This window comes from Ovis canadensis, chromosome 26 (genome assembly GCF_042477335.2).
Source record: "Ovis canadensis isolate MfBH-ARS-UI-01 breed Bighorn chromosome 26, ARS-UI_OviCan_v2, whole genome shotgun sequence".
Lineage (NCBI taxonomy): Eukaryota > Metazoa > Chordata > Mammalia > Artiodactyla > Bovidae > Ovis > Ovis canadensis.
Genome location: NC_091270.1, coordinates 57968480 through 57986461, shown reverse-complemented (window position 1 = coordinate 57986461; position 17982 = coordinate 57968480). Strand labels below are relative to the sequence as shown.

General features: G+C 44.7%; 1 protein-coding gene across 1 annotated transcript in view; it reads left to right on the top strand.

Moving 5' to 3' along the window:
- UBE2E2 (ubiquitin conjugating enzyme E2 E2) overlaps window positions 1-17982 on the top strand; it is a 359643-nt gene that overhangs the window by 298409 nt on the left and 43252 nt on the right. Inside the window, exon 5 of the mRNA XM_069572936.1 lies at window positions 13028-13175. Coding sequence (XP_069429037.1) covers window positions 13028-13175 — 148 coding nt within the window. The remainder of the gene's footprint in view (window positions 1-13027; window positions 13176-17982) is intronic.

Below are 17982 nucleotides of genomic sequence, written 5' to 3'. Positions count from 1 at the left end.
AATTGCTTTACAGTATTGTGGTGGTCTTTACCGTACATTGACGTGAGTCAGCCGTGGGTGTACATGTGTCCCCCCCCTCCCGCCTCCCTCCCCACCCCATCCCTCTGGGCTGTCCCAGAGCGCCAGCTTTGAGCGCCCTGCTCCATGCATCAAACTTGCCCAGGGCGTCTATTTTACATGTTTCAATGCTGTTTTCTCATATCATCCCACCCTCGCCTTCTCCCACAGGGTCCAAAAGTCTGTTCTTTACATCTGTGTTTCCTTTGCTGTCTTGCATACAGGGTCATCATTACCATCTTTCTAAATGCCGTATATACACATTAATATGCTGTTTTGGTATTTCTCTTTCTGACTTACTTCATTCTGTATAATAGGGTCTTGTTTCATCCACCTCTTTAGAACTGACTCAAACTATAGCCGAGTAATATCCCATTATGCATATGTGCCACAATTTCCTTATCCTTTCATCTGCCAGTGGACATCTAAGGCTGTTCAGATTCAAGCCTGCATACAGCTAAGTTGTACTCCTAGGAGTATCTCCACTGCTACTGTATTGTTGAATTTCTGTATTTTCCTTTTTAAACAAACTGATTTGAGGGTGGAAACCTCTATTTGAATGTAAGTTGACCAAGAGGTAACTGTCCTGCCTTATATTTTGGTGTATGTAATATTGATGACTGCAAAACTAGGAAGTCAAGGGGTACCCAGAATCACAGGCAAGTTTGGCCTTGGGCTACAAACTGAAGCAGAGGAAAGGCTCACAGAGTTTTGCCAAGAGAATGACTGGTCATAGCAAATACCCTCTTCCAACAACACAAGAGATGACTGACTGTACACATGGACACACCAGATGGTCAGTACCAAAATCAGATTGATTCTATTCTTTGCACCCAAAGATGGAGAAACTCTATACAGTCAGCAAAAACAAAATCTGATGACTGTGGCTCAGGTAACAGCTCTTTATTGCAAAATTCATACTTAAATTGAAAAAAGTACAGAAAACCACTAGGCCATTCAGGTGTGACCTACTTCAAATCCCTTATGATTATACAACGGAAGTGATGAATAGACTCAAGGGATTAGATCTGGTAAACAGTACCTGAAGAACTACAGATGGAGGTTTGTAACACTGCACAAGATGCAGAGACCAAAACCATCCCAAGGAAAAAGAAATGCAAGAAGGCAACGTGGTTGTCTGAGGAGACTATACACATAGCTGAGAAAAGAAGAGAGGCGAAAGGCAAGGGAGAATGGGAAGGTTACACGAACTGAATGCAGAGTTCCAAAGAATAGCTGGGAGAGATAAGAAGGCCTTCTTAAGTGACCAATGCAAAGAAATAGAGGAAAACAACAGAGTGGGAAAGACTAGCGATCTCTCCAAGCAAACTGGAGATAGCAGGGGAACATTTCATGAAGGATGGGCGTGATACAGGACAGGAATGGTAAGGACCTAACTGAAGCAGAGCAGAGTAAGAAGAGGTGGCAGAAATGCACAGAACTGTACGAAAAAGGTCTTAATGACCCGGATGACCACGATGGTGTGGTCACTCACTTAGGGCCAGACATCCTGGAGTATGAAGTCAAGTGGACCTCAAGGGCATTACTGTGTACAAAACCGGTGAAGGTGACAGAATTCCAGCTGAGCTATTTCAAATTCTAAAAGACGATGCTGTTAAAGTGCTGCACTCAGTATGTGAGCAACTTCTGAAAACTCAGTAGTGGCCACAGGACTGGAAAAGGTAAGCGTTTTCATTCCAGTCCCAAAGAAGGGCAGTGCCAAAGAGTGTGCAAACTGCTGTGCAGATGCACTCATGTGACATGCTAGTAAGGCTGTACTCACACTCCTTCAAACTAGGCTTCAGCAAGTGTGTGAACTGAGGACTTCCAGATGTACAAGCTGGGTTTAGAAAAGGCAGAGGAACCAGAGATCAAACTGCCAACATTTGTTGGATCATTGAGAAAGCAAGGAAATGCCAGAAAAGCATCTACTTCTGCTTCATTGACTACACTAACACCTTTGATTGTGTGGATCACAACAAACTGTGGAAAACTCTTAAAGAGATGGGAATACCAGAGCACTTTACCTGCCTCCTGAGAAATCTGTGTGCAGGTCAAGAAGCAACCGTTAGAACCAGCATGAAACAATGGACCGGTTCCAAATTGGGAAAGGAGTAGTAAGGCTACGTATTGTCACCCTGCTTGTATAAGTTCTTTGCAGAGTACATCATGCGAAATGCTGGGCTGGATGAATCACAAGCTGAAATCAAGATTGCCGAGAGAAATGTCAACCACCTCAGATATGCAGATGACACCACCCTTATGGCAGAAAGTGAAGAGACTCTAAGAGCCTCTTGATGAAAGTGAAAGAGGAGAGTGAAGAAGCTGGCTTAAAGCTCAGCATTCAGGAAACTAAGACCATGGCATCTGGTCCCGTCACTTCATGGCAAATAAGTGGGGAGACAGTGGAGGCAGTGGCAGGTTTTGTTTTCTTGGCTCCAGAATCACTGTGGACGGTGACTACAGCCATGAAATTAAGACGCTTACTCCTTAGAAGGAAAGCTATGATGAACCTGGACAAGGTCTTAAAAAGCAAAGACATCACTTTGCCAACAAAGGTTCTTATAGTCAAAGCTATGTTTATTCCAATAGTCATGAATGGATATGAGTGTTGGACCATAAAGAAGGCTGAGACCCAAGGATTGAAGCTTTTCAATTGTGGGTGCTGGAGAAGACTTTTGGGAGTCCTTGGAACTGCAAGGAAATCAAATCAGTTGATTCTAATGGAAATCAACCCTGATTATTCATTGGAAGGACTCTTGCTGAAGCTGAAGCTCCAGTACTTTGACCACTCAATGCAAAGAGCTGACTCACTGGAAAAGACCCTGATGCTGGGCAAGATTGAGGGCAGGAGGAGAAGGAGACAGGATGAGATGGTTGGATGGCATCACCAACTCAATGCACATGAATCTGAGCAAACTCTGGGAGATACTGGAGGAGAAAAGAGCCTGGAGTGTTATAGCCGATGAGGTCACAAGACTGGGACGGGACTCAGTGACTGAACAACAATAACAGCAATATTGGGTTGACCAGAAACTTTGTTCAGGTTCGGAAAATCCCGAATGAACTTTGTGGGCAACCCGACACAGTCTGCTCTCAAACTAGTGTTGTCCTCCCAAGCCCATGAGGAATCAAATGCAGAACACTCCATCAGCCCAGGCACATGAGGTTTCTGCAGAAAAGTCCTGCACGCTGAGCATGAGCTCACACTCAGTGACTCCCCTCTACACTGTGACACAGTCCTGCCGTAAAGGGGGATCCGCTGGAGACCATTACTGAGGCTTGAGACAGCAGAACGGGTCGAGAGGGGCACAGTCACTGTTGAGGGCACGCAGGCGGGAAAGGGTGCGCAGCCAGAGAGCGCGCCACGGACGGAAAAGAGCACGCATGCGCGAAGAACCAGGCTGGGCCCGATGCGGCGTGTGCTCCTGGATGTCCTGTGCGCAGCGAGAGAGCGCGCCACGGACGGAAAAGAGCACGCATGCGCGAAGAACCAGGCTGGGCCCGATGCGGCGTGTGCTCCTGGATGTCCTGTGCGCAGCCAGAGAGCGCGCCACGGACGGAAAAGAGCACGCATGCGCGAAGAACCAGGCTGGGCCCGATGCGGCGTGTGCTCCTGAACGTCCTGTGCACACTGGACGCTTATCAGGAGTCTAGTGACTGGTCCTTAGTCCAGCCTTCGCGGGCATCCTGTCTTGCCGGAGGTGGGAGTGATCCGTGGCTGTGTGGTTGGAATGGGCCCTGGGACCTGAGCAGGGAGCCCCAGCTTGCTGAGCAGGCCAGGGGAAAGGGTCTAGTCGTGTGTGTTTCCACGTCTGTACTTAAAAGGGACTGGGAAAGACTTTCTTAAACTTCACTGTCTGTGCTGTGAAGTTTAAATTGTACCTGGAGCTCTCAGGAAGCTGCTCTGGTCTACAGCCCGACGGAACGCGCTCTGCGGCCTCCTTGGCCAGGCGGCTGCCATCTTCACGGGCCGCGGTTTCTAGTTAGCGTTTCGTTTCCTTCTCTTACTGCCAGTTGCTTAAGGTGGAATCTGTTCCCAGGTTCTTTCTTCAGCTGTGGGAGGGTTTTTGTTTCGCTGATGTTCATTACTTCAGTCTTACGGACGCGCGATTCCCCTCACTTAAAGTGGTTTCTGCGGGTTTGATGTTGCCGCCGGTACGCTGGTCTTAGGGTGTGTTCATTGTTGGGACAGTGCTCCTGAGTCGGTTTTGAGAGAAGAGCACTTGAGATGTCAAGGAGGGTGGTACCACTGACATTTTTTAATGTACTGTAACAAGCTGTTCAAATAAACACTTTCATGGTGAGCCTCTGGCCAACACCCACTTGAATGACGGTAACCCTGCTATTTTTGGCCCTTCCTCACATGGTTCACTGATTTATGGCACAGAGGCTCCAAATATTTCCTCTCCAGGTCTCCATGGAAAAGTCTTTTTAGGAGGAATGTGCTTCTCACTGATCTCAGACTTCCTCAGTAAAATCACAGTGCAATTTATCTCCTGATCAGAAAAATGGTTGAAAAATGGAAGCTAAAAATAGAGGTTACTACTGAAATCTTATTTGAATTGATCATTTTTACTGTCGTTATCAGCTTTGCAGTTCTGACGTATTTATTTGCTTTACAGTAGTTTTCTAAATTAAGTGTAGAAGCTGCTGGTCAGAAATATTGGGTTGGCCAAAAAGTTTGTTCAGGTTTTTTTATATGCTGCTTTCCCAGGTGGCTTGGTGAGTAAAGAACCCGCCTGCGGTGCAGGAGACGCGGGTTCGACGACCCCTGGGTCAGGAAGATCCCCTGGAGGAGGGCGTGGCGACCCACCCAGTGTTCTTGCCCGGAGCGTCCATGGACAGAGCAGCCTGGCGGGGGCCAAAAGGAGCGGACACGACGGAAGCAACTGAGCGCGCGCGCGGAAACCTGAGATAGCTTTTTGGCCAACCCAAATGTTGGCCTCAGCGTTCAGGAGGGTTGGTTCAACCCTCCTGAAATGTTCTCTTCTCTGTCTCCACTCTTTCCCTACACGGCCTCTCGCCGTGTTCAGAACAGCGGTGTGTCTGTGCGGGGACTGTTGCCTCTGCTCTGGAGCCCACACGTGTGCACTTCAGGAGGCGGGGGATGACTGCGAGAACACCCGATGCTGCGAGGCTCCTTAGACCCCGGAGCGGTGCAGAGCCCAGACAGCTCCTCCTGCTGCGGGGGGCCGGGCCTGGGGGAGGACTCGCCTTAGACCACAGTCATCACAGAGGATGACCCAGGGGGTAGCTGGTTACTTCCCCAGTTTTCACACGAGTGAGGAAACTGAACCCCAGACCTGTCCATCGTCAGGATTCCAGCCCGAGTCCTCACGCCCCAAACCGTATATTCTTTCAAAATTGTTTCGCAGTGTTGAGTAGACTCAGCGGTAAAAACAACCAGCTCCTGATACATGCAGTAGCTTAGACGGGTCACAAGAGCATCATGCGGAAAAGCCGCGCTTCAGAACGCGGCGCCCGTGTGACTCCGATCATAGCGCCTTCTTGAAGCGACAGATTTGTAGAGAGGAGGGGCAGAGCTGGGTGGTTGAGATTCAGAAGGGAGGGAAGCGGCGCTGACTGTGGACGTTGAAGGGCCTCACAAAGGACGTTTGTGATGGACTGTTTGTTCTGTGCTTGAGGTGGTGGTGGCCACACAGATCTTCAGGCGACAGAGCCCGCAGAAGCGCATTTCCATGAGTGCGTGTGACGCTGGATGCCTGGGAGAGGTCAGTGACGGGGTCGCGGAGTTTCCCGTGATTTGACGCTGTCGTTAGGCGAGATGTTACCCTGGGGGAATGAAGGGAGGAGGTGTGTGACCTGTCTATGTTGTTTCATACAACTGGCCTGTGAATCTGTTGTTGCCTCAGAATTAAGTTTAAAAACTAATAAAAGAGGCGTTGAGGCTGAGCAGGAGAGCGTGGACTTCAGGTCAACAAAGTTATCAAATTCCGGCTCCACCACTCACCAGCTGTGCGGCCGTGAGTCAGTTCTTTGACCTCTCTGTCCCTGCCTCTTTTCTTTTTTTAACCACAGTAAGTTTAGTGAAAATTTATCATCTCATATAGACCCAAAATTAAATAGGAAACATTTTTTGTTAAAAAATTAAAAGTTTTTCCTCTCCATAAAGCCTTAGGATTCACTCTCTCAACCACTTGCACGTATAGCATACAGCCGTGCTCGTTACATCCATCGTGTCGAATGTTACACCCTTGCTGCTCTTGTTCAGTCGCCGAGTCGTTCAGTCGCCCAGTCGTGTCCTAATCTTTGCAGCCCCAGGACTGCAGCATGCCAGGCTTCCCTGTCCTTCACTGCTTGTTTATCTTAAAACTTGTATCTTTTAACTGCCTTCATCCTGTTCCCTCGCTGCCCACACATCTGGTCTTTTTCTGAGTTTGTTTGGTTCTGAAGTAGAATTGACCTACAACACTGTGTTAGTTCCTAACACACGACATAGTGACTCGATATTTCTGTGCAGTTCAGAATGATCGCCACGGTCAGTGCAGTGGCGATGTGTCGCCCTCCGAGGATATCGCCCAGCTACTGACGGCACTCCCTGCTCGCTGCGTTTCTCACGTGTGGCTGGTTCACTCTGTGACTGCAAGTTTGGCCTCTTGGTCTCCGTCACCTGTTCCTCTCCCCCCACCAGCCTCCCTGTGGCAGCCACCTATTTGTTCTGTGACTATTACTAAGTGGTTTTTCCATTTGTTCTGTGTTTTAGATTCCACGTGTAAGGGAAATCGCGCAGGGTTTATCTCTCTCTGCCTGACTGGCTTTAGTCAGCATTAAACCCTCTAGGTCCGTTTGTGTTGTTCCAGATGGCAAGATTTCATTCTTTTTTGTGGCTAATATCTGAGCAAACTCTGGGAGATGGTGAAGGGTAGGGAAGCCTGGGGCGCTGCAGTCCATGGGGTTGCAAAGAGTTGGATACGACTGAGCAACGGAACAACAACAATATTCCATTGTGTGTGTGTATAAGCTACCTCTTTATCCATTCATTTATTGATGGACACTTACACTGCTTCCATATCTCGACTACTGTAACACCTTCATGAGCATATATGGGTACATGCATCTTTTCAAGTTAGTGTTTTCCTCTTTTTCGGATAATACCCAGGAGTGGAATTGCTGGGTCGTATGATAAGAATGTAAATTAGTGCAGCAACAATGGCAAACAGTATAAGGATTCCTCAGTTTCTTTATTTAAAAAGGTTTTTTAAATTTTATTCAGATAGCACTGGCATATTGTGTTCGTTTCAGGTGTATGGCGCAGTAATCTGATACATGACTATATTTTTAATAAGCATCACAGTAAGCTTAGTTAGCATCTGTCATCTCCCACAGTTTATTTTTGTAAAGTGAGCGTGGTAATAATACTTTCCTCCTTTACTTGTTTTGATGATTAACTGGCCCAGAGTAGTCAATCAATATCTAATAGGTTTTTTTTTTTAATTGATTTACAGTGTGGGGTTAGTTTCAGGTATACAGCAAAGTGATTCCATTATACACATACATATGTTCATTCTGTAATAACCTATATGGGATTGAGTAGAGTTCCCTGTACTGCACAGTAGGAGTTTGGGATTACCATTTACCCACCTAGGTACAGAAAATAGATAACCAACAAGGGTCTACGGTACAGCACAGGAAACTCTGCTCAGACAGGTTTTTAAAATACTGTGTTATATACAGAAGCCACTCACCATTTACACTGGATCATAGAAATACTGTCTTTTTATCTAGCACTTAAGGGCCAGGTACTCTCACTTCTCTGCAGAATTTTGATATCACAGGTATTCTCTGTTTTATTAACTTCGGCCCATTTCTTTCTACTTTCATGGGATTTACTCTGTTCATTTTTCTTCCTTAGTTGTCTACTTAGCTCATTAATGTCTTTCTTCCTTTTTAATACATGCACTTTAAACTGTAGATTTCTCTTTTACGACTATTTTAGCCACACAAATTCTGGTATTAACAACCCAGCATTTTTATTGTCACTCAGTTATAATCATAGCTGATTTTTTTCTTTGATCCGAGAATTATTTGAAAATAGGATTTTTTAAGTTCGCAGTCCTACGATGGGAGATCTTTATGGTCTTAGTAATCTTTTGAAGTGTATTAAGCTTTCTTTGTGGCTTAGCATGTGATCAGCTTTTAATAAACATTTCCTGTGTGCTTATAAATGAAATCATTCAGGATATCACTTTCTGAAACTCGATTTTATTTCGCTCGGCATAATTCTCTTGCAATCCATCTAAGTTGTGGTTGTTTTTGTTGTTGAGTAGTAAGTATTCCAGGAGGACTTCCCACGTGGCTCAGTGGTAGAGAACCCACCTGCCAGTGCAGGAGACGCTAGCGAGTCGGGTTCGATCCCTGGGTCAGGAAAATCCCCTGGAGGAGGGCTTGGCACCCACTCCAGTATTCACGCTTGGAGAATCCCATGGACAGGGGAGCTTGGTGGGCTACAGTCCATAGGGTCGCCAAAGAGTCAGAAGTGACTTAGCAACTAAAGAACAACAATAGTATTTCATGATATGGATGCACCAGTTTGTTTAACCATTTACCCATTGAAGGACAAATGGATTCTTTCTTGTTTTTAGTTATTAAAAGTAAAGCTGCTATGAACATTTCTGTATATTTGTGTGAGCATAGTTTTTATTTGGGATAAACGTCCAAGAGTGCAATTGTTGGGATGTCTGGTGAGCTCACATTTAGCTCTATAAGAAGCTGCTGGCCTTCTTTCCAGAGCAGCTGTGCCGTCTGCTCGTGCCAGCAGTGACCCGGTTTCTCTGCATGCACCTTGCTGACATTGAGTGTGTCAACATGCTTAACTTTACCATCTGCAGGGCGTAGTGCTAACTCCCTGAGCCTTTCAGTTGCATTTCCTTAGTTGCTAATGACGTTGAACACTTTTTCCTGTGATTATTTGCTGAGAATGGAATTTCATCTTCATTCAGTCCCTTGATTTTTTTTTTAATTTGGTTTTTCATATTTTCAGGATTCTTGCTACATTTTGGCCTTGCTGACCAAATCTACTTCAGTGAAAATGTCCCTCGGTGACTGTAGATGTCTCATTTTCTCCATATAATTCTGCCAACTTTTGCTTTTTATATTTTTGTCTGTGTTTTTAGGTAGAACACATTCAGAATTGTTCCATCTTCTGATGAATTATTCATTTCATCATAATGCAGTTGTTCTCTTTATTCATTTTCGCCCTAAATTATGTATTTGTATGCTTTGCCTTAATCATATATTTGATCTGATAGTGATAGAGTCATTCAGGCTCCTTTTTAGTTAGGTTTGCATAGCCTGTGTGCTCTGAATTGAGCGTTCTTGGGGGGACACTCTTCTCCCAGGTCCAGTGCCGACAACTCCACCCCCACGGTTTCCCCAGCACGTGTCTTTGCTCGCTCTCTCTCCCATAAGGCATTACCTTTTCAGGCTTGGACGTTTGCTAAAAGACTGGCTGCTCAGGTGTCATAATTTATACAGGGCTCGTGGCTCAGATGGTGTAGAATCTGCCTGCAGTGCGGGAGGCCAAGGTTTGATTCCTGGGTCGGGAAGATCCCCTGGAGAAGGGAATGGCAGCCCATCTCAGTGTGCTTGCCTGGAGAATCCCGTGGACAGAGGAGCCTGGAGGGCTACAGTCCATAGGGTTGGAAATTGCTGGACACAACTGAGCGACTAAGCAGCTCAATTCCAAATCCTCGTCACATACAGACCTAAGGTTCCATCTCCCTCCTCCATGAGGGCATCAAAGCCAAGTCCCACCCCAGACAGCTACACCGCAGGCTTGTGTGCCTACTGTGATTTTCGGGTTTCAGTTTCAGCGTCTGGGGATGCCCCATGTACCTTCATACTTGCATTTTAAAGAATGTTAATTATAAACATTACAGTTATAAAACTACATTGAGGAATGTATTTTTTTCTTCAGCATTTGCGATGTGCAGGGGTTGGGGGATGGCCAGGTAATCTGGTCTGGGATGTTGCTAACAGAGCAGGCAGTTCCCAGGAGGAGAGCTCATCTAGCCTGAGAATGGTGTCATGTTAAACAGTTGCAGAAGACTGGATGTGTCCTTTCTGACCTTGACTTCGTAAGGATTCAGCAAATCTGATGTTTTGGACCCTGGAAGCCCTGCTGGAGTGATAGCACCTATAAAGACGTGCAGTATGTATTTCTTGGTTCAGAGTCATTTTGAACTTAGGGTACCAGAAAGACTGGTCTTGAGAACACCAAGATTTTTTAAAATATTTCAGCTTATAAATTTGAGACCATTTATTAATACAATGTTAATAAATAGCATTAAAATCTCATTGTTGCTTACATAAGACTTTTGTAAAACAGAATTCTGTCAGTTATAAAACTGTTAAGTTTTCCAACTGAAGTTCTTTAAAAATGTTTCTAAGCATGTTTCAAAATTATGCCTAAGCAAAGTACAGCGGTAAGCTATTATAGGTAGGCTGCACTAATAGTATATTCAAAATGCAGAATTTAAGGAGGAAAACATCTGTATATTATAACTAGTATAGCTTCTCCATAAACTAATTGTATTATTTATATACATGTTCTAGTTCATGTTTTTAAATTTTAACATAGAATAATATTCGTTTCCTTTTTGTAATATTGCCATGTTTTTTAAAAAATTTTCGAAATGTACAAAATCCTTCAAATAATTGGAATCTAAGAAAAGTTTCAGGTTTTTGCTTTTGAACATTTCCTTCTTTGAACGTTTTTTAGAGCCTTGAGTTAGTTTTCCCCTTCCAAGCATTCCTGCAGTTGCACCAAGAGTAAACTCAATCCCCAGAACATTCATTAAATGATTAGACTTTCGTTAAGTGGTTAGAATTCATCAGAAGCAGAATGTCATGACCTTGCCACTGGAGTGTAGTCCTCTGTGCCCAGAATGACAAGTTCTGAAATAAAGATCTTGCTTATTGATTATTCTTGTGTGCCAGAGGAACAATTAAGTGTCTGTTGTTGTCTAGTTGCTCAGTCGTGTCTGACTCTCTGTGACCCCATGGACTGCAGCACACGAGGCTCCTTTGTCCTCCACCATCTCGCAGAGTTGCTCAGATTCATGTGCATTGAGTCAGTGATGCTAACTGACCATCTCATCCTCTGTCACCCCCTTCTCCTTTTGCCTTTTAATCTTTCCCAGCATCGAGGTCTTTTCCAGTGAATTGGCTCTAAGCATCAGGTGACCAAAGTATTGGAGCTTCATCTTCAGCATCAGTCCTTCCAATGAATATTCAGAGTTGATTTCCTTTAGGACTAACTGGTTTGATCTCCTTCCATTCCAAGGGACTCTCAGGAGTCTTCCCCAGCACCACAGTTCAAAGCATCAATTCTTTGGCATTCAGCCTTCTTCATGGTCTTCCTCTCATATCCATACATTACTTTTAATACACTGTCTAGGTTGGTCTTAACTTTCCTTCCAAAGAGAAGTGTCTTTGAACTTCATGGCTGCAGTCACCATCTGCAGTGATTTTGGAGCCCAAGAAAATAAAGTCTCTCACTGTTTCCATTGTTTCCCAGTCTACTTGCCATGAAATGATGGGACCAGATGCCATGAGTTAGTTTTTTGAATGTTGAGTTTTAAGCCACCTTTTTCACCCTTCTCTTTCATCCTTGTCAAAAGGCTCTGTAGTTCCTCTGCTGTTTGAGTGGTGTCATCTGCATATCTGAGGTTATCGATACTTCTCCCGGCAGTCGTGATTCCAGCTTGTGAATCATCTGGCCTGGCATTTTGCATGACATACGCTGCATATAAGTTGAATAAGCAGGGTGACAGTATACAGCCTTGTCATACTTCTTTCCCAATTTTGAACCAGTCAGTTGTCCCATATCTGTTTCTAATTGTTGCTTCTTGACACGTATACATGTTTCTCAGAAGACAGGTAAGATGGTCTGGTATTCCCATCTCTTTAAAAATTTTCCACAGTTTGTTGTGATCCACACAGTCAGAATCTTTAGTCAGTGAAGCAGAAATGGATGTTTTTTCTGGAGCTCCCTTGCTTTCTCCATGATCCAGCCAATGACCCTGAGGGTTATTTTGTCTAATAAAAGGTGTGTCTTCGAGTTAGGATTGCCATCATCAAGTAGTCTCCGAGCAATAGATGCTGGAGAGCATGTGGAGAAAAGGAGCCCTCCTACACTGCTGGTGGAAATGCAGTTTGATACAACCACTATGGAGAATACAGTGGAGGTTCTTAAAGAGGGGTCCCACTCCTGAGTATATATCTGGAGAAAACCATAATATGAAAACATTCATGCCTCCCAGTGTTCATAGCAGCACTATTTACAATAGCCCGGACATGGAGGCAACCTCAGTGTCCAGTGTGTGTGTGTGTGTGTGCTCAGTTGTGTCCAACTGTTTGCAACCTCATGGACGGCAGCCCAACAGAATCCTGTCCATGGAATTTTCCAGGCGAGAATAATGGAACAGGTTGCCATTTCCTTTGTCAAAATGCCCAGAGGAATAGATAAATAAGATGTGGTTTATATATATACACACAATGGAATATTTTTCAGCCATATAAAAGAATGAAGTAATGCCATGTGCAGCTATATAGATGGATGTAGAGATTATCATATTAAGTAAGTCAGAGACATATCATATGATATCACTTATATGTAGAATCTAGGAAAAATAGTACAAATGAACTTAGAAAACAAATAGAAACGGGGTGAGGGGGAAGGATAAATTAGGAGATTGAAATTAAGACACACACTTTACTATATATAAAGTAGATCACCAACAAGGATCTGCTGTACTCAATATTCTGTGATAACTATGTGAGTGAAGAATCTGAAAGCGAACGAATGTGTGTGTAACTGAATGACTTGGCTGTACATCTGAAACCAACACCTTATATAAATCAACTGTTCTCCCTAGAAAACTTTTTAAAGCTAAAAATAAATCCACGGCGCGGCTATTTACATCAGCTGTGTGTTTTCTTCTAGGTGACCTTCCGCACCAGAATCTATCACTGTAACATCAACAGCCAAGGCGTGATCTGCCTGGACATCCTGAAGGACAATTGGAGCCCGGCCCTCACCATCTCTAAAGTGCTCCTGTCCATCTGCTCCCTCCTGACAGACTGCAACCCCGGTAAGACTCCCAGCGGCGGAGGGCTGGAGCCGCTCGAGGCTGCAGCGTCAGCCCTTGGTTCACTGTTTACCACCAGGACCACCACTGGCACGGCTACTTTTATTATTGATTTTAAATTTCCATCATTTGTAACTCCTTTCTTTTTCGGCTCAGTCCAGTCATTAGTCTTTTTAAAACCTATTATTTGCCAAAAAGGAGAAAGCACAGTGTGTCATCAGAGTGAATGAAAAATCATTTTATATGGGGAAGTGCATTTAACGAATGCCTTACATTCTGCTGCCAAATCATAATAGGAATTCAGATTGAATAGCCTAATCTTTAATTAGATGCCCACCAGAAGATGCTCGTTTGAGAGATGAGGACTTTTAAAACCCGACAACTCCTCAGGCAGCACCACAGAGAGGTCACCGTTTGGCGTTTTCATAACCGTGCGTCCGTACAAGCCGTTAGAGCCGACAAGCTCCTGAGCTGGGAAACACCGGGAAAGGCCGCCGGCAGCGCAGCCGCCCTGGACCGCGAGCGGCCGTGGCCACGCCCCGGGCCTGCGGGTGTGCTTCCTGCCGCGAGTTCTCCTTCCGGGTGTCCCCGGGCGCGTGAGGGCACGGCTCTGACCGCCGCTGCCAGCGGACAGACAAGCCAATAGTTTACGTGTTTGCGGATTTGGGGGGAAAATAACAGAAGTCCAGAGCTTTTTCATTGGGGCGTTCATCGATGTTCTCAGTGAGAAGTTCTTCCAGTGTTTGATTAATAGTCAATACTTTTTGAGATTCCATCTTCCAAGTTCAGGAAATGCACTCACTAGATAAGCGAAGTTTCAGACAAGAGAGAAATGGCAAGTGGGAACTAGGGTCTCTCTTAGGCCCCGGGCTGGTTAATAAAACGCGTCGAAATTGTCATCTTTTCCATCTTTGTGTGTTTGTTGTTTTTCAGTAGTAAAAACTTATTTTTAATGAAGACATTTTAAAACATTTAAATTGTGATATATGTAAACTATATATAACAACGCTCTCAACACCAAGAAACTAAAATACAACTGTGCAAGATTATAAAATGTTTTAGTTCATTTATACCAAATGCCAGATTGTGTAGTTCAACCGTGGTGCACTAATTTAAAACTGAACGTAGACTTGGTTCTTTCAATCTCACTATTCCTGTTTCAGTCCCATTTGTTGGTATGATGGTGTGTAACCTCGTTTGGAAGTTGTGGCATCAAAACACTTTTCTTGTGTGTGGTATTTCCTTTGGGAAATGTTGTACCACGGGACTACAGTCTGCCTCCCCACATCCCAGAAAGTAATTCTGGGGTTTGCTGATACTTGGAGGGCAGTGTTTTTTAGAGAAGAAATTTATTTTGAGAGGAAAGTCACTAATTCAGGAAACTTTTGCTGTCAAGTTATTACACTGTACACCTTAAAGTCAGTTTTGTGTGTCAGTTATATCTCAGGGAAAGCAAAATAAATTTTTAAGACTCTACTATCTATGAGGCAGTTTTGCCCACAAGGTAAATTTCTTATACGTGAAATATGCATAGAATAAGGCGTCAGGTCACACTTAGGACAGTTGGTGCCAAGAGACAGCCTTACCCTAGTGGGAACCACACTGACGGAAATGGGCCCATCACCCCAACTGTTCTCCTGCATTCCAGAACAGCCTTCTCTGACCAATCGAAAGGTTTCTGTTCCATAAATTAGTTTCCTTTTTCTGTGTCACAGGAAATTACAGATACGTTCCACAGGAGGAAAAAAAAAAGCATTTATAAAAATCATCCTTGATGGAAACAAAATCACATAAACAGATTTTGAAGATCATGCTATGAATTTTAAGAAAAAGCCTAAAGCTAACATTGTTCCTAAAGTTTCACCAACTAGAGTTGGCTTATCTGGTATCGTAATAGAAAATTATCTGTAAAGTACATGGTAACAAGCTAAATATTCATCCTTTAACACATAAAAAAGATTTCTAGCTGGTACATCATTATATGTATGTTTATGTTCACACTTCTAGAGTCTTAAAAAATAGTTACCATAAACAAGTCAAAGTGTACATTGTTTTGTTCAGTGGGTTTATTTCACGTTGTTTTCTGGTACCCTTCCCTCCATTCTCTGTCCATTTTTTTCTCTAGATTTATGTTGAACTTCAGTCTGGCCTATTTTCATGTGATTACAAACATAGATTTAATAGAATATGAATAAAGACTTTCCTGCACTGAATCCGTGCAGCTGTTTTCACACCAGAAATGCTGTCAGCTCAGAAGTAGGTTTTTCATAAAGATACAGGTTAAACCAACTTTGTGAGGGCTATCATTCTTGTTCCTACATGAGCTGGGGCGGGAGTGTCATCTTTTTTCATACTTTTCTCTTAATTTATATTTATCTCTTCCAAGAATTTGGCCCATTCAAAGCTAATATTTCAGGGTAAGGCTACACACCCTGTCTTGCTTGATAGTAGGAGTCAGCAAATATAAATTTCAAAACCAGCTCCACTGTTTATTAACAGTGTGACCTTGGTACCAGCCATTTAACTTTGCTCAGCCTCCATTTCTTGTATAAAACAGAGATTATCCTCAGCTGTACCTAAGGCACAGGATTCCTCTGAGTTTAAAAGGAGATGATGTATGTGAAAACTCTACAGTAACAGGTTGCTCTTGATGTTATTTCCCAGAGTATTTAGGACTCCGCATGTGCGTACATTAGATGTGATCTGTGCTCAGGAGGCTGCATTTAACCGAGAGAAGGTAGAACTGGAGACTCTCGCACACCACCTCCTGAGCAACTGACGCGTTGGGATTTTTCATCTGAAGAAAGCCTAGTCCTGAATTCCTGTGTCCATAAACTGTGACGCTGTGTGATAGGAGTGCTGAGACCCTCTTCTCTCTTGGGAAGGACCGCTCAGAGGGCGCTGTCCGGCAGCGCGCCGGCCGTTGGGGGTGCCCGGGGCGCTCCGTTCCGGGGGCCGCGGTGGGGGTCTCCCTGCGGGCCTCCGCGGGCTGGCCACGCTTCGCAGGGGGGCCCCTGGGCCCGAGGCGGTGGCTGTGACCGCTGCCGGCGACAGAGCGCCGGAGCGGTAGAAGCTGAAAAGCCCGAAGGCCCGCACCAGGGACTCCCCTGGCGGTCCAGGGGCCGAGACTCCGCGCTCCCAGTGCCGGGGGCTCGGTTTCCGTCCCTGCCTTGAGGAACGGGCTCCTCCTGCTGCAGCTAAGACCCAGTGCAGCCGAAATAAATAAGTGAATGGCTTTTTGATAAAAACAAAGGTCAGCACCAGCCTCCCCGCTCCCCTGACGGCGGTCCTGCTCTGTGAGCACGGTTTCATCCAGGAGTCGCTGAAGTTTACACTTCTAACCATGTTTTCCTGGAACGCTCCTATTTGTAAACACTCTCGTCTCAAGCATATGTTACATTTAAGCTCTCTTATACTTAATTTCATCTTTTAAAGTTTGTTTTTGCTGTTTTGTGGCTTTTTTAAAACGCTTAGGTGTTTTAGCATATTTGTTTTAGCATATTTGAAATCTATTTGTTATTTAAAATCTGCCTGTGTAATGGTCTTCAGGCCTATAAATATTAATACCGGGTGCTTTCCCTCACACAAAATGAACTATCCTGAGGACACTGACAATTATGAAATAAAAAAAGGTCAGCAGTGTCCTGTCCCAGAGGCTTTATTCACAGAGTAGTGTCCAGAAATATTCATCTCTTTTTCATAAATCTTCTTATCATCTGGCATCGTTTTGCTAATCTCAGTTCTCCTTTCTGCTGTGCTCCTGTTGCTTTTGAAAGGGTTATGAACTTGTTTGATCCTTCCATAGATGCTGTTGTTTTTCCCTAAGTGCTGAAATGGGAGATGCTGGCGTTTCATAATACGGGGAAATTTTGGAAAGATAGCTTGGTGGTTATAAACGTTTTTGTTCCACACTCTCAGTTCATTTGTACCTAAGCCTCTGTTTCTGTGGCATGTTCTTAATAGAACCATCCAGGCCTTTTGTTGCTCTAAATTTCTGCTTAGCTGCTAAGCTTTCTCCTTGATTCTGACTGTGAGCATCAGATTACTGGCTCCTCTCTGCCTCAGTTTTCTTGTCTGTAAAATAGGCTTAATGATAGTGCCTGCCTCAGGAGATGTTATGAGATTCTTGTCCTCTGATGAAGTTATTTGATTCATAATGTGATTTTGATGTTGCGTTGTGAAAAAAATTCCCCTCAAGACATATGGCTCTTAGGAGATAATCAGAAGTTGGAAGACAGAGTATTTGATATTGAGGAATTGTTGCCAGAAATTTTTAGGCATAAGAAAATGCAATGGCGATTATGAATTTTCTGTGCACGATTTCCTTTTGAAGATCCATACTGAGTGCTTTGCAGATGCACCCTGTACCTCATCCACACTCACCTGCTTCAGACTGTAGGCCGCCCGTGGAGAGCCTGGACAGCAGGGCCCCACGTCCGTAAACAGCCCTGAGGCCCTTGTCCTCCACTTCTCCAGCAGGCAGAGCTGCCCCGGCCAGGCCAGAAGGTGCTCCGAGTGCACCCACAAGCATCGCACTCGCCCCTCCCCCCATCACCTCCCAAGTAAGAATCTGGGGTTGGTTACTCCCAGTCTTTGATTTATGCAGATGTTTATTAGAACAACAAGCAGATCTGAGAACAGCAGCTAACTAACCCTCCATCTTGCACAGCGAGGAAGCCGACGGTGCACATGGCTGAGGTGTCATTGGTAAGAGCTCTGGCCCTTCCAGGGGGACTCAGTGGGGGAAGGAACCTCTCCCCGTGGCCTGTCCATGGCGCTCAAACGCCCCCTTCCCCAGCATCGCTGCGCT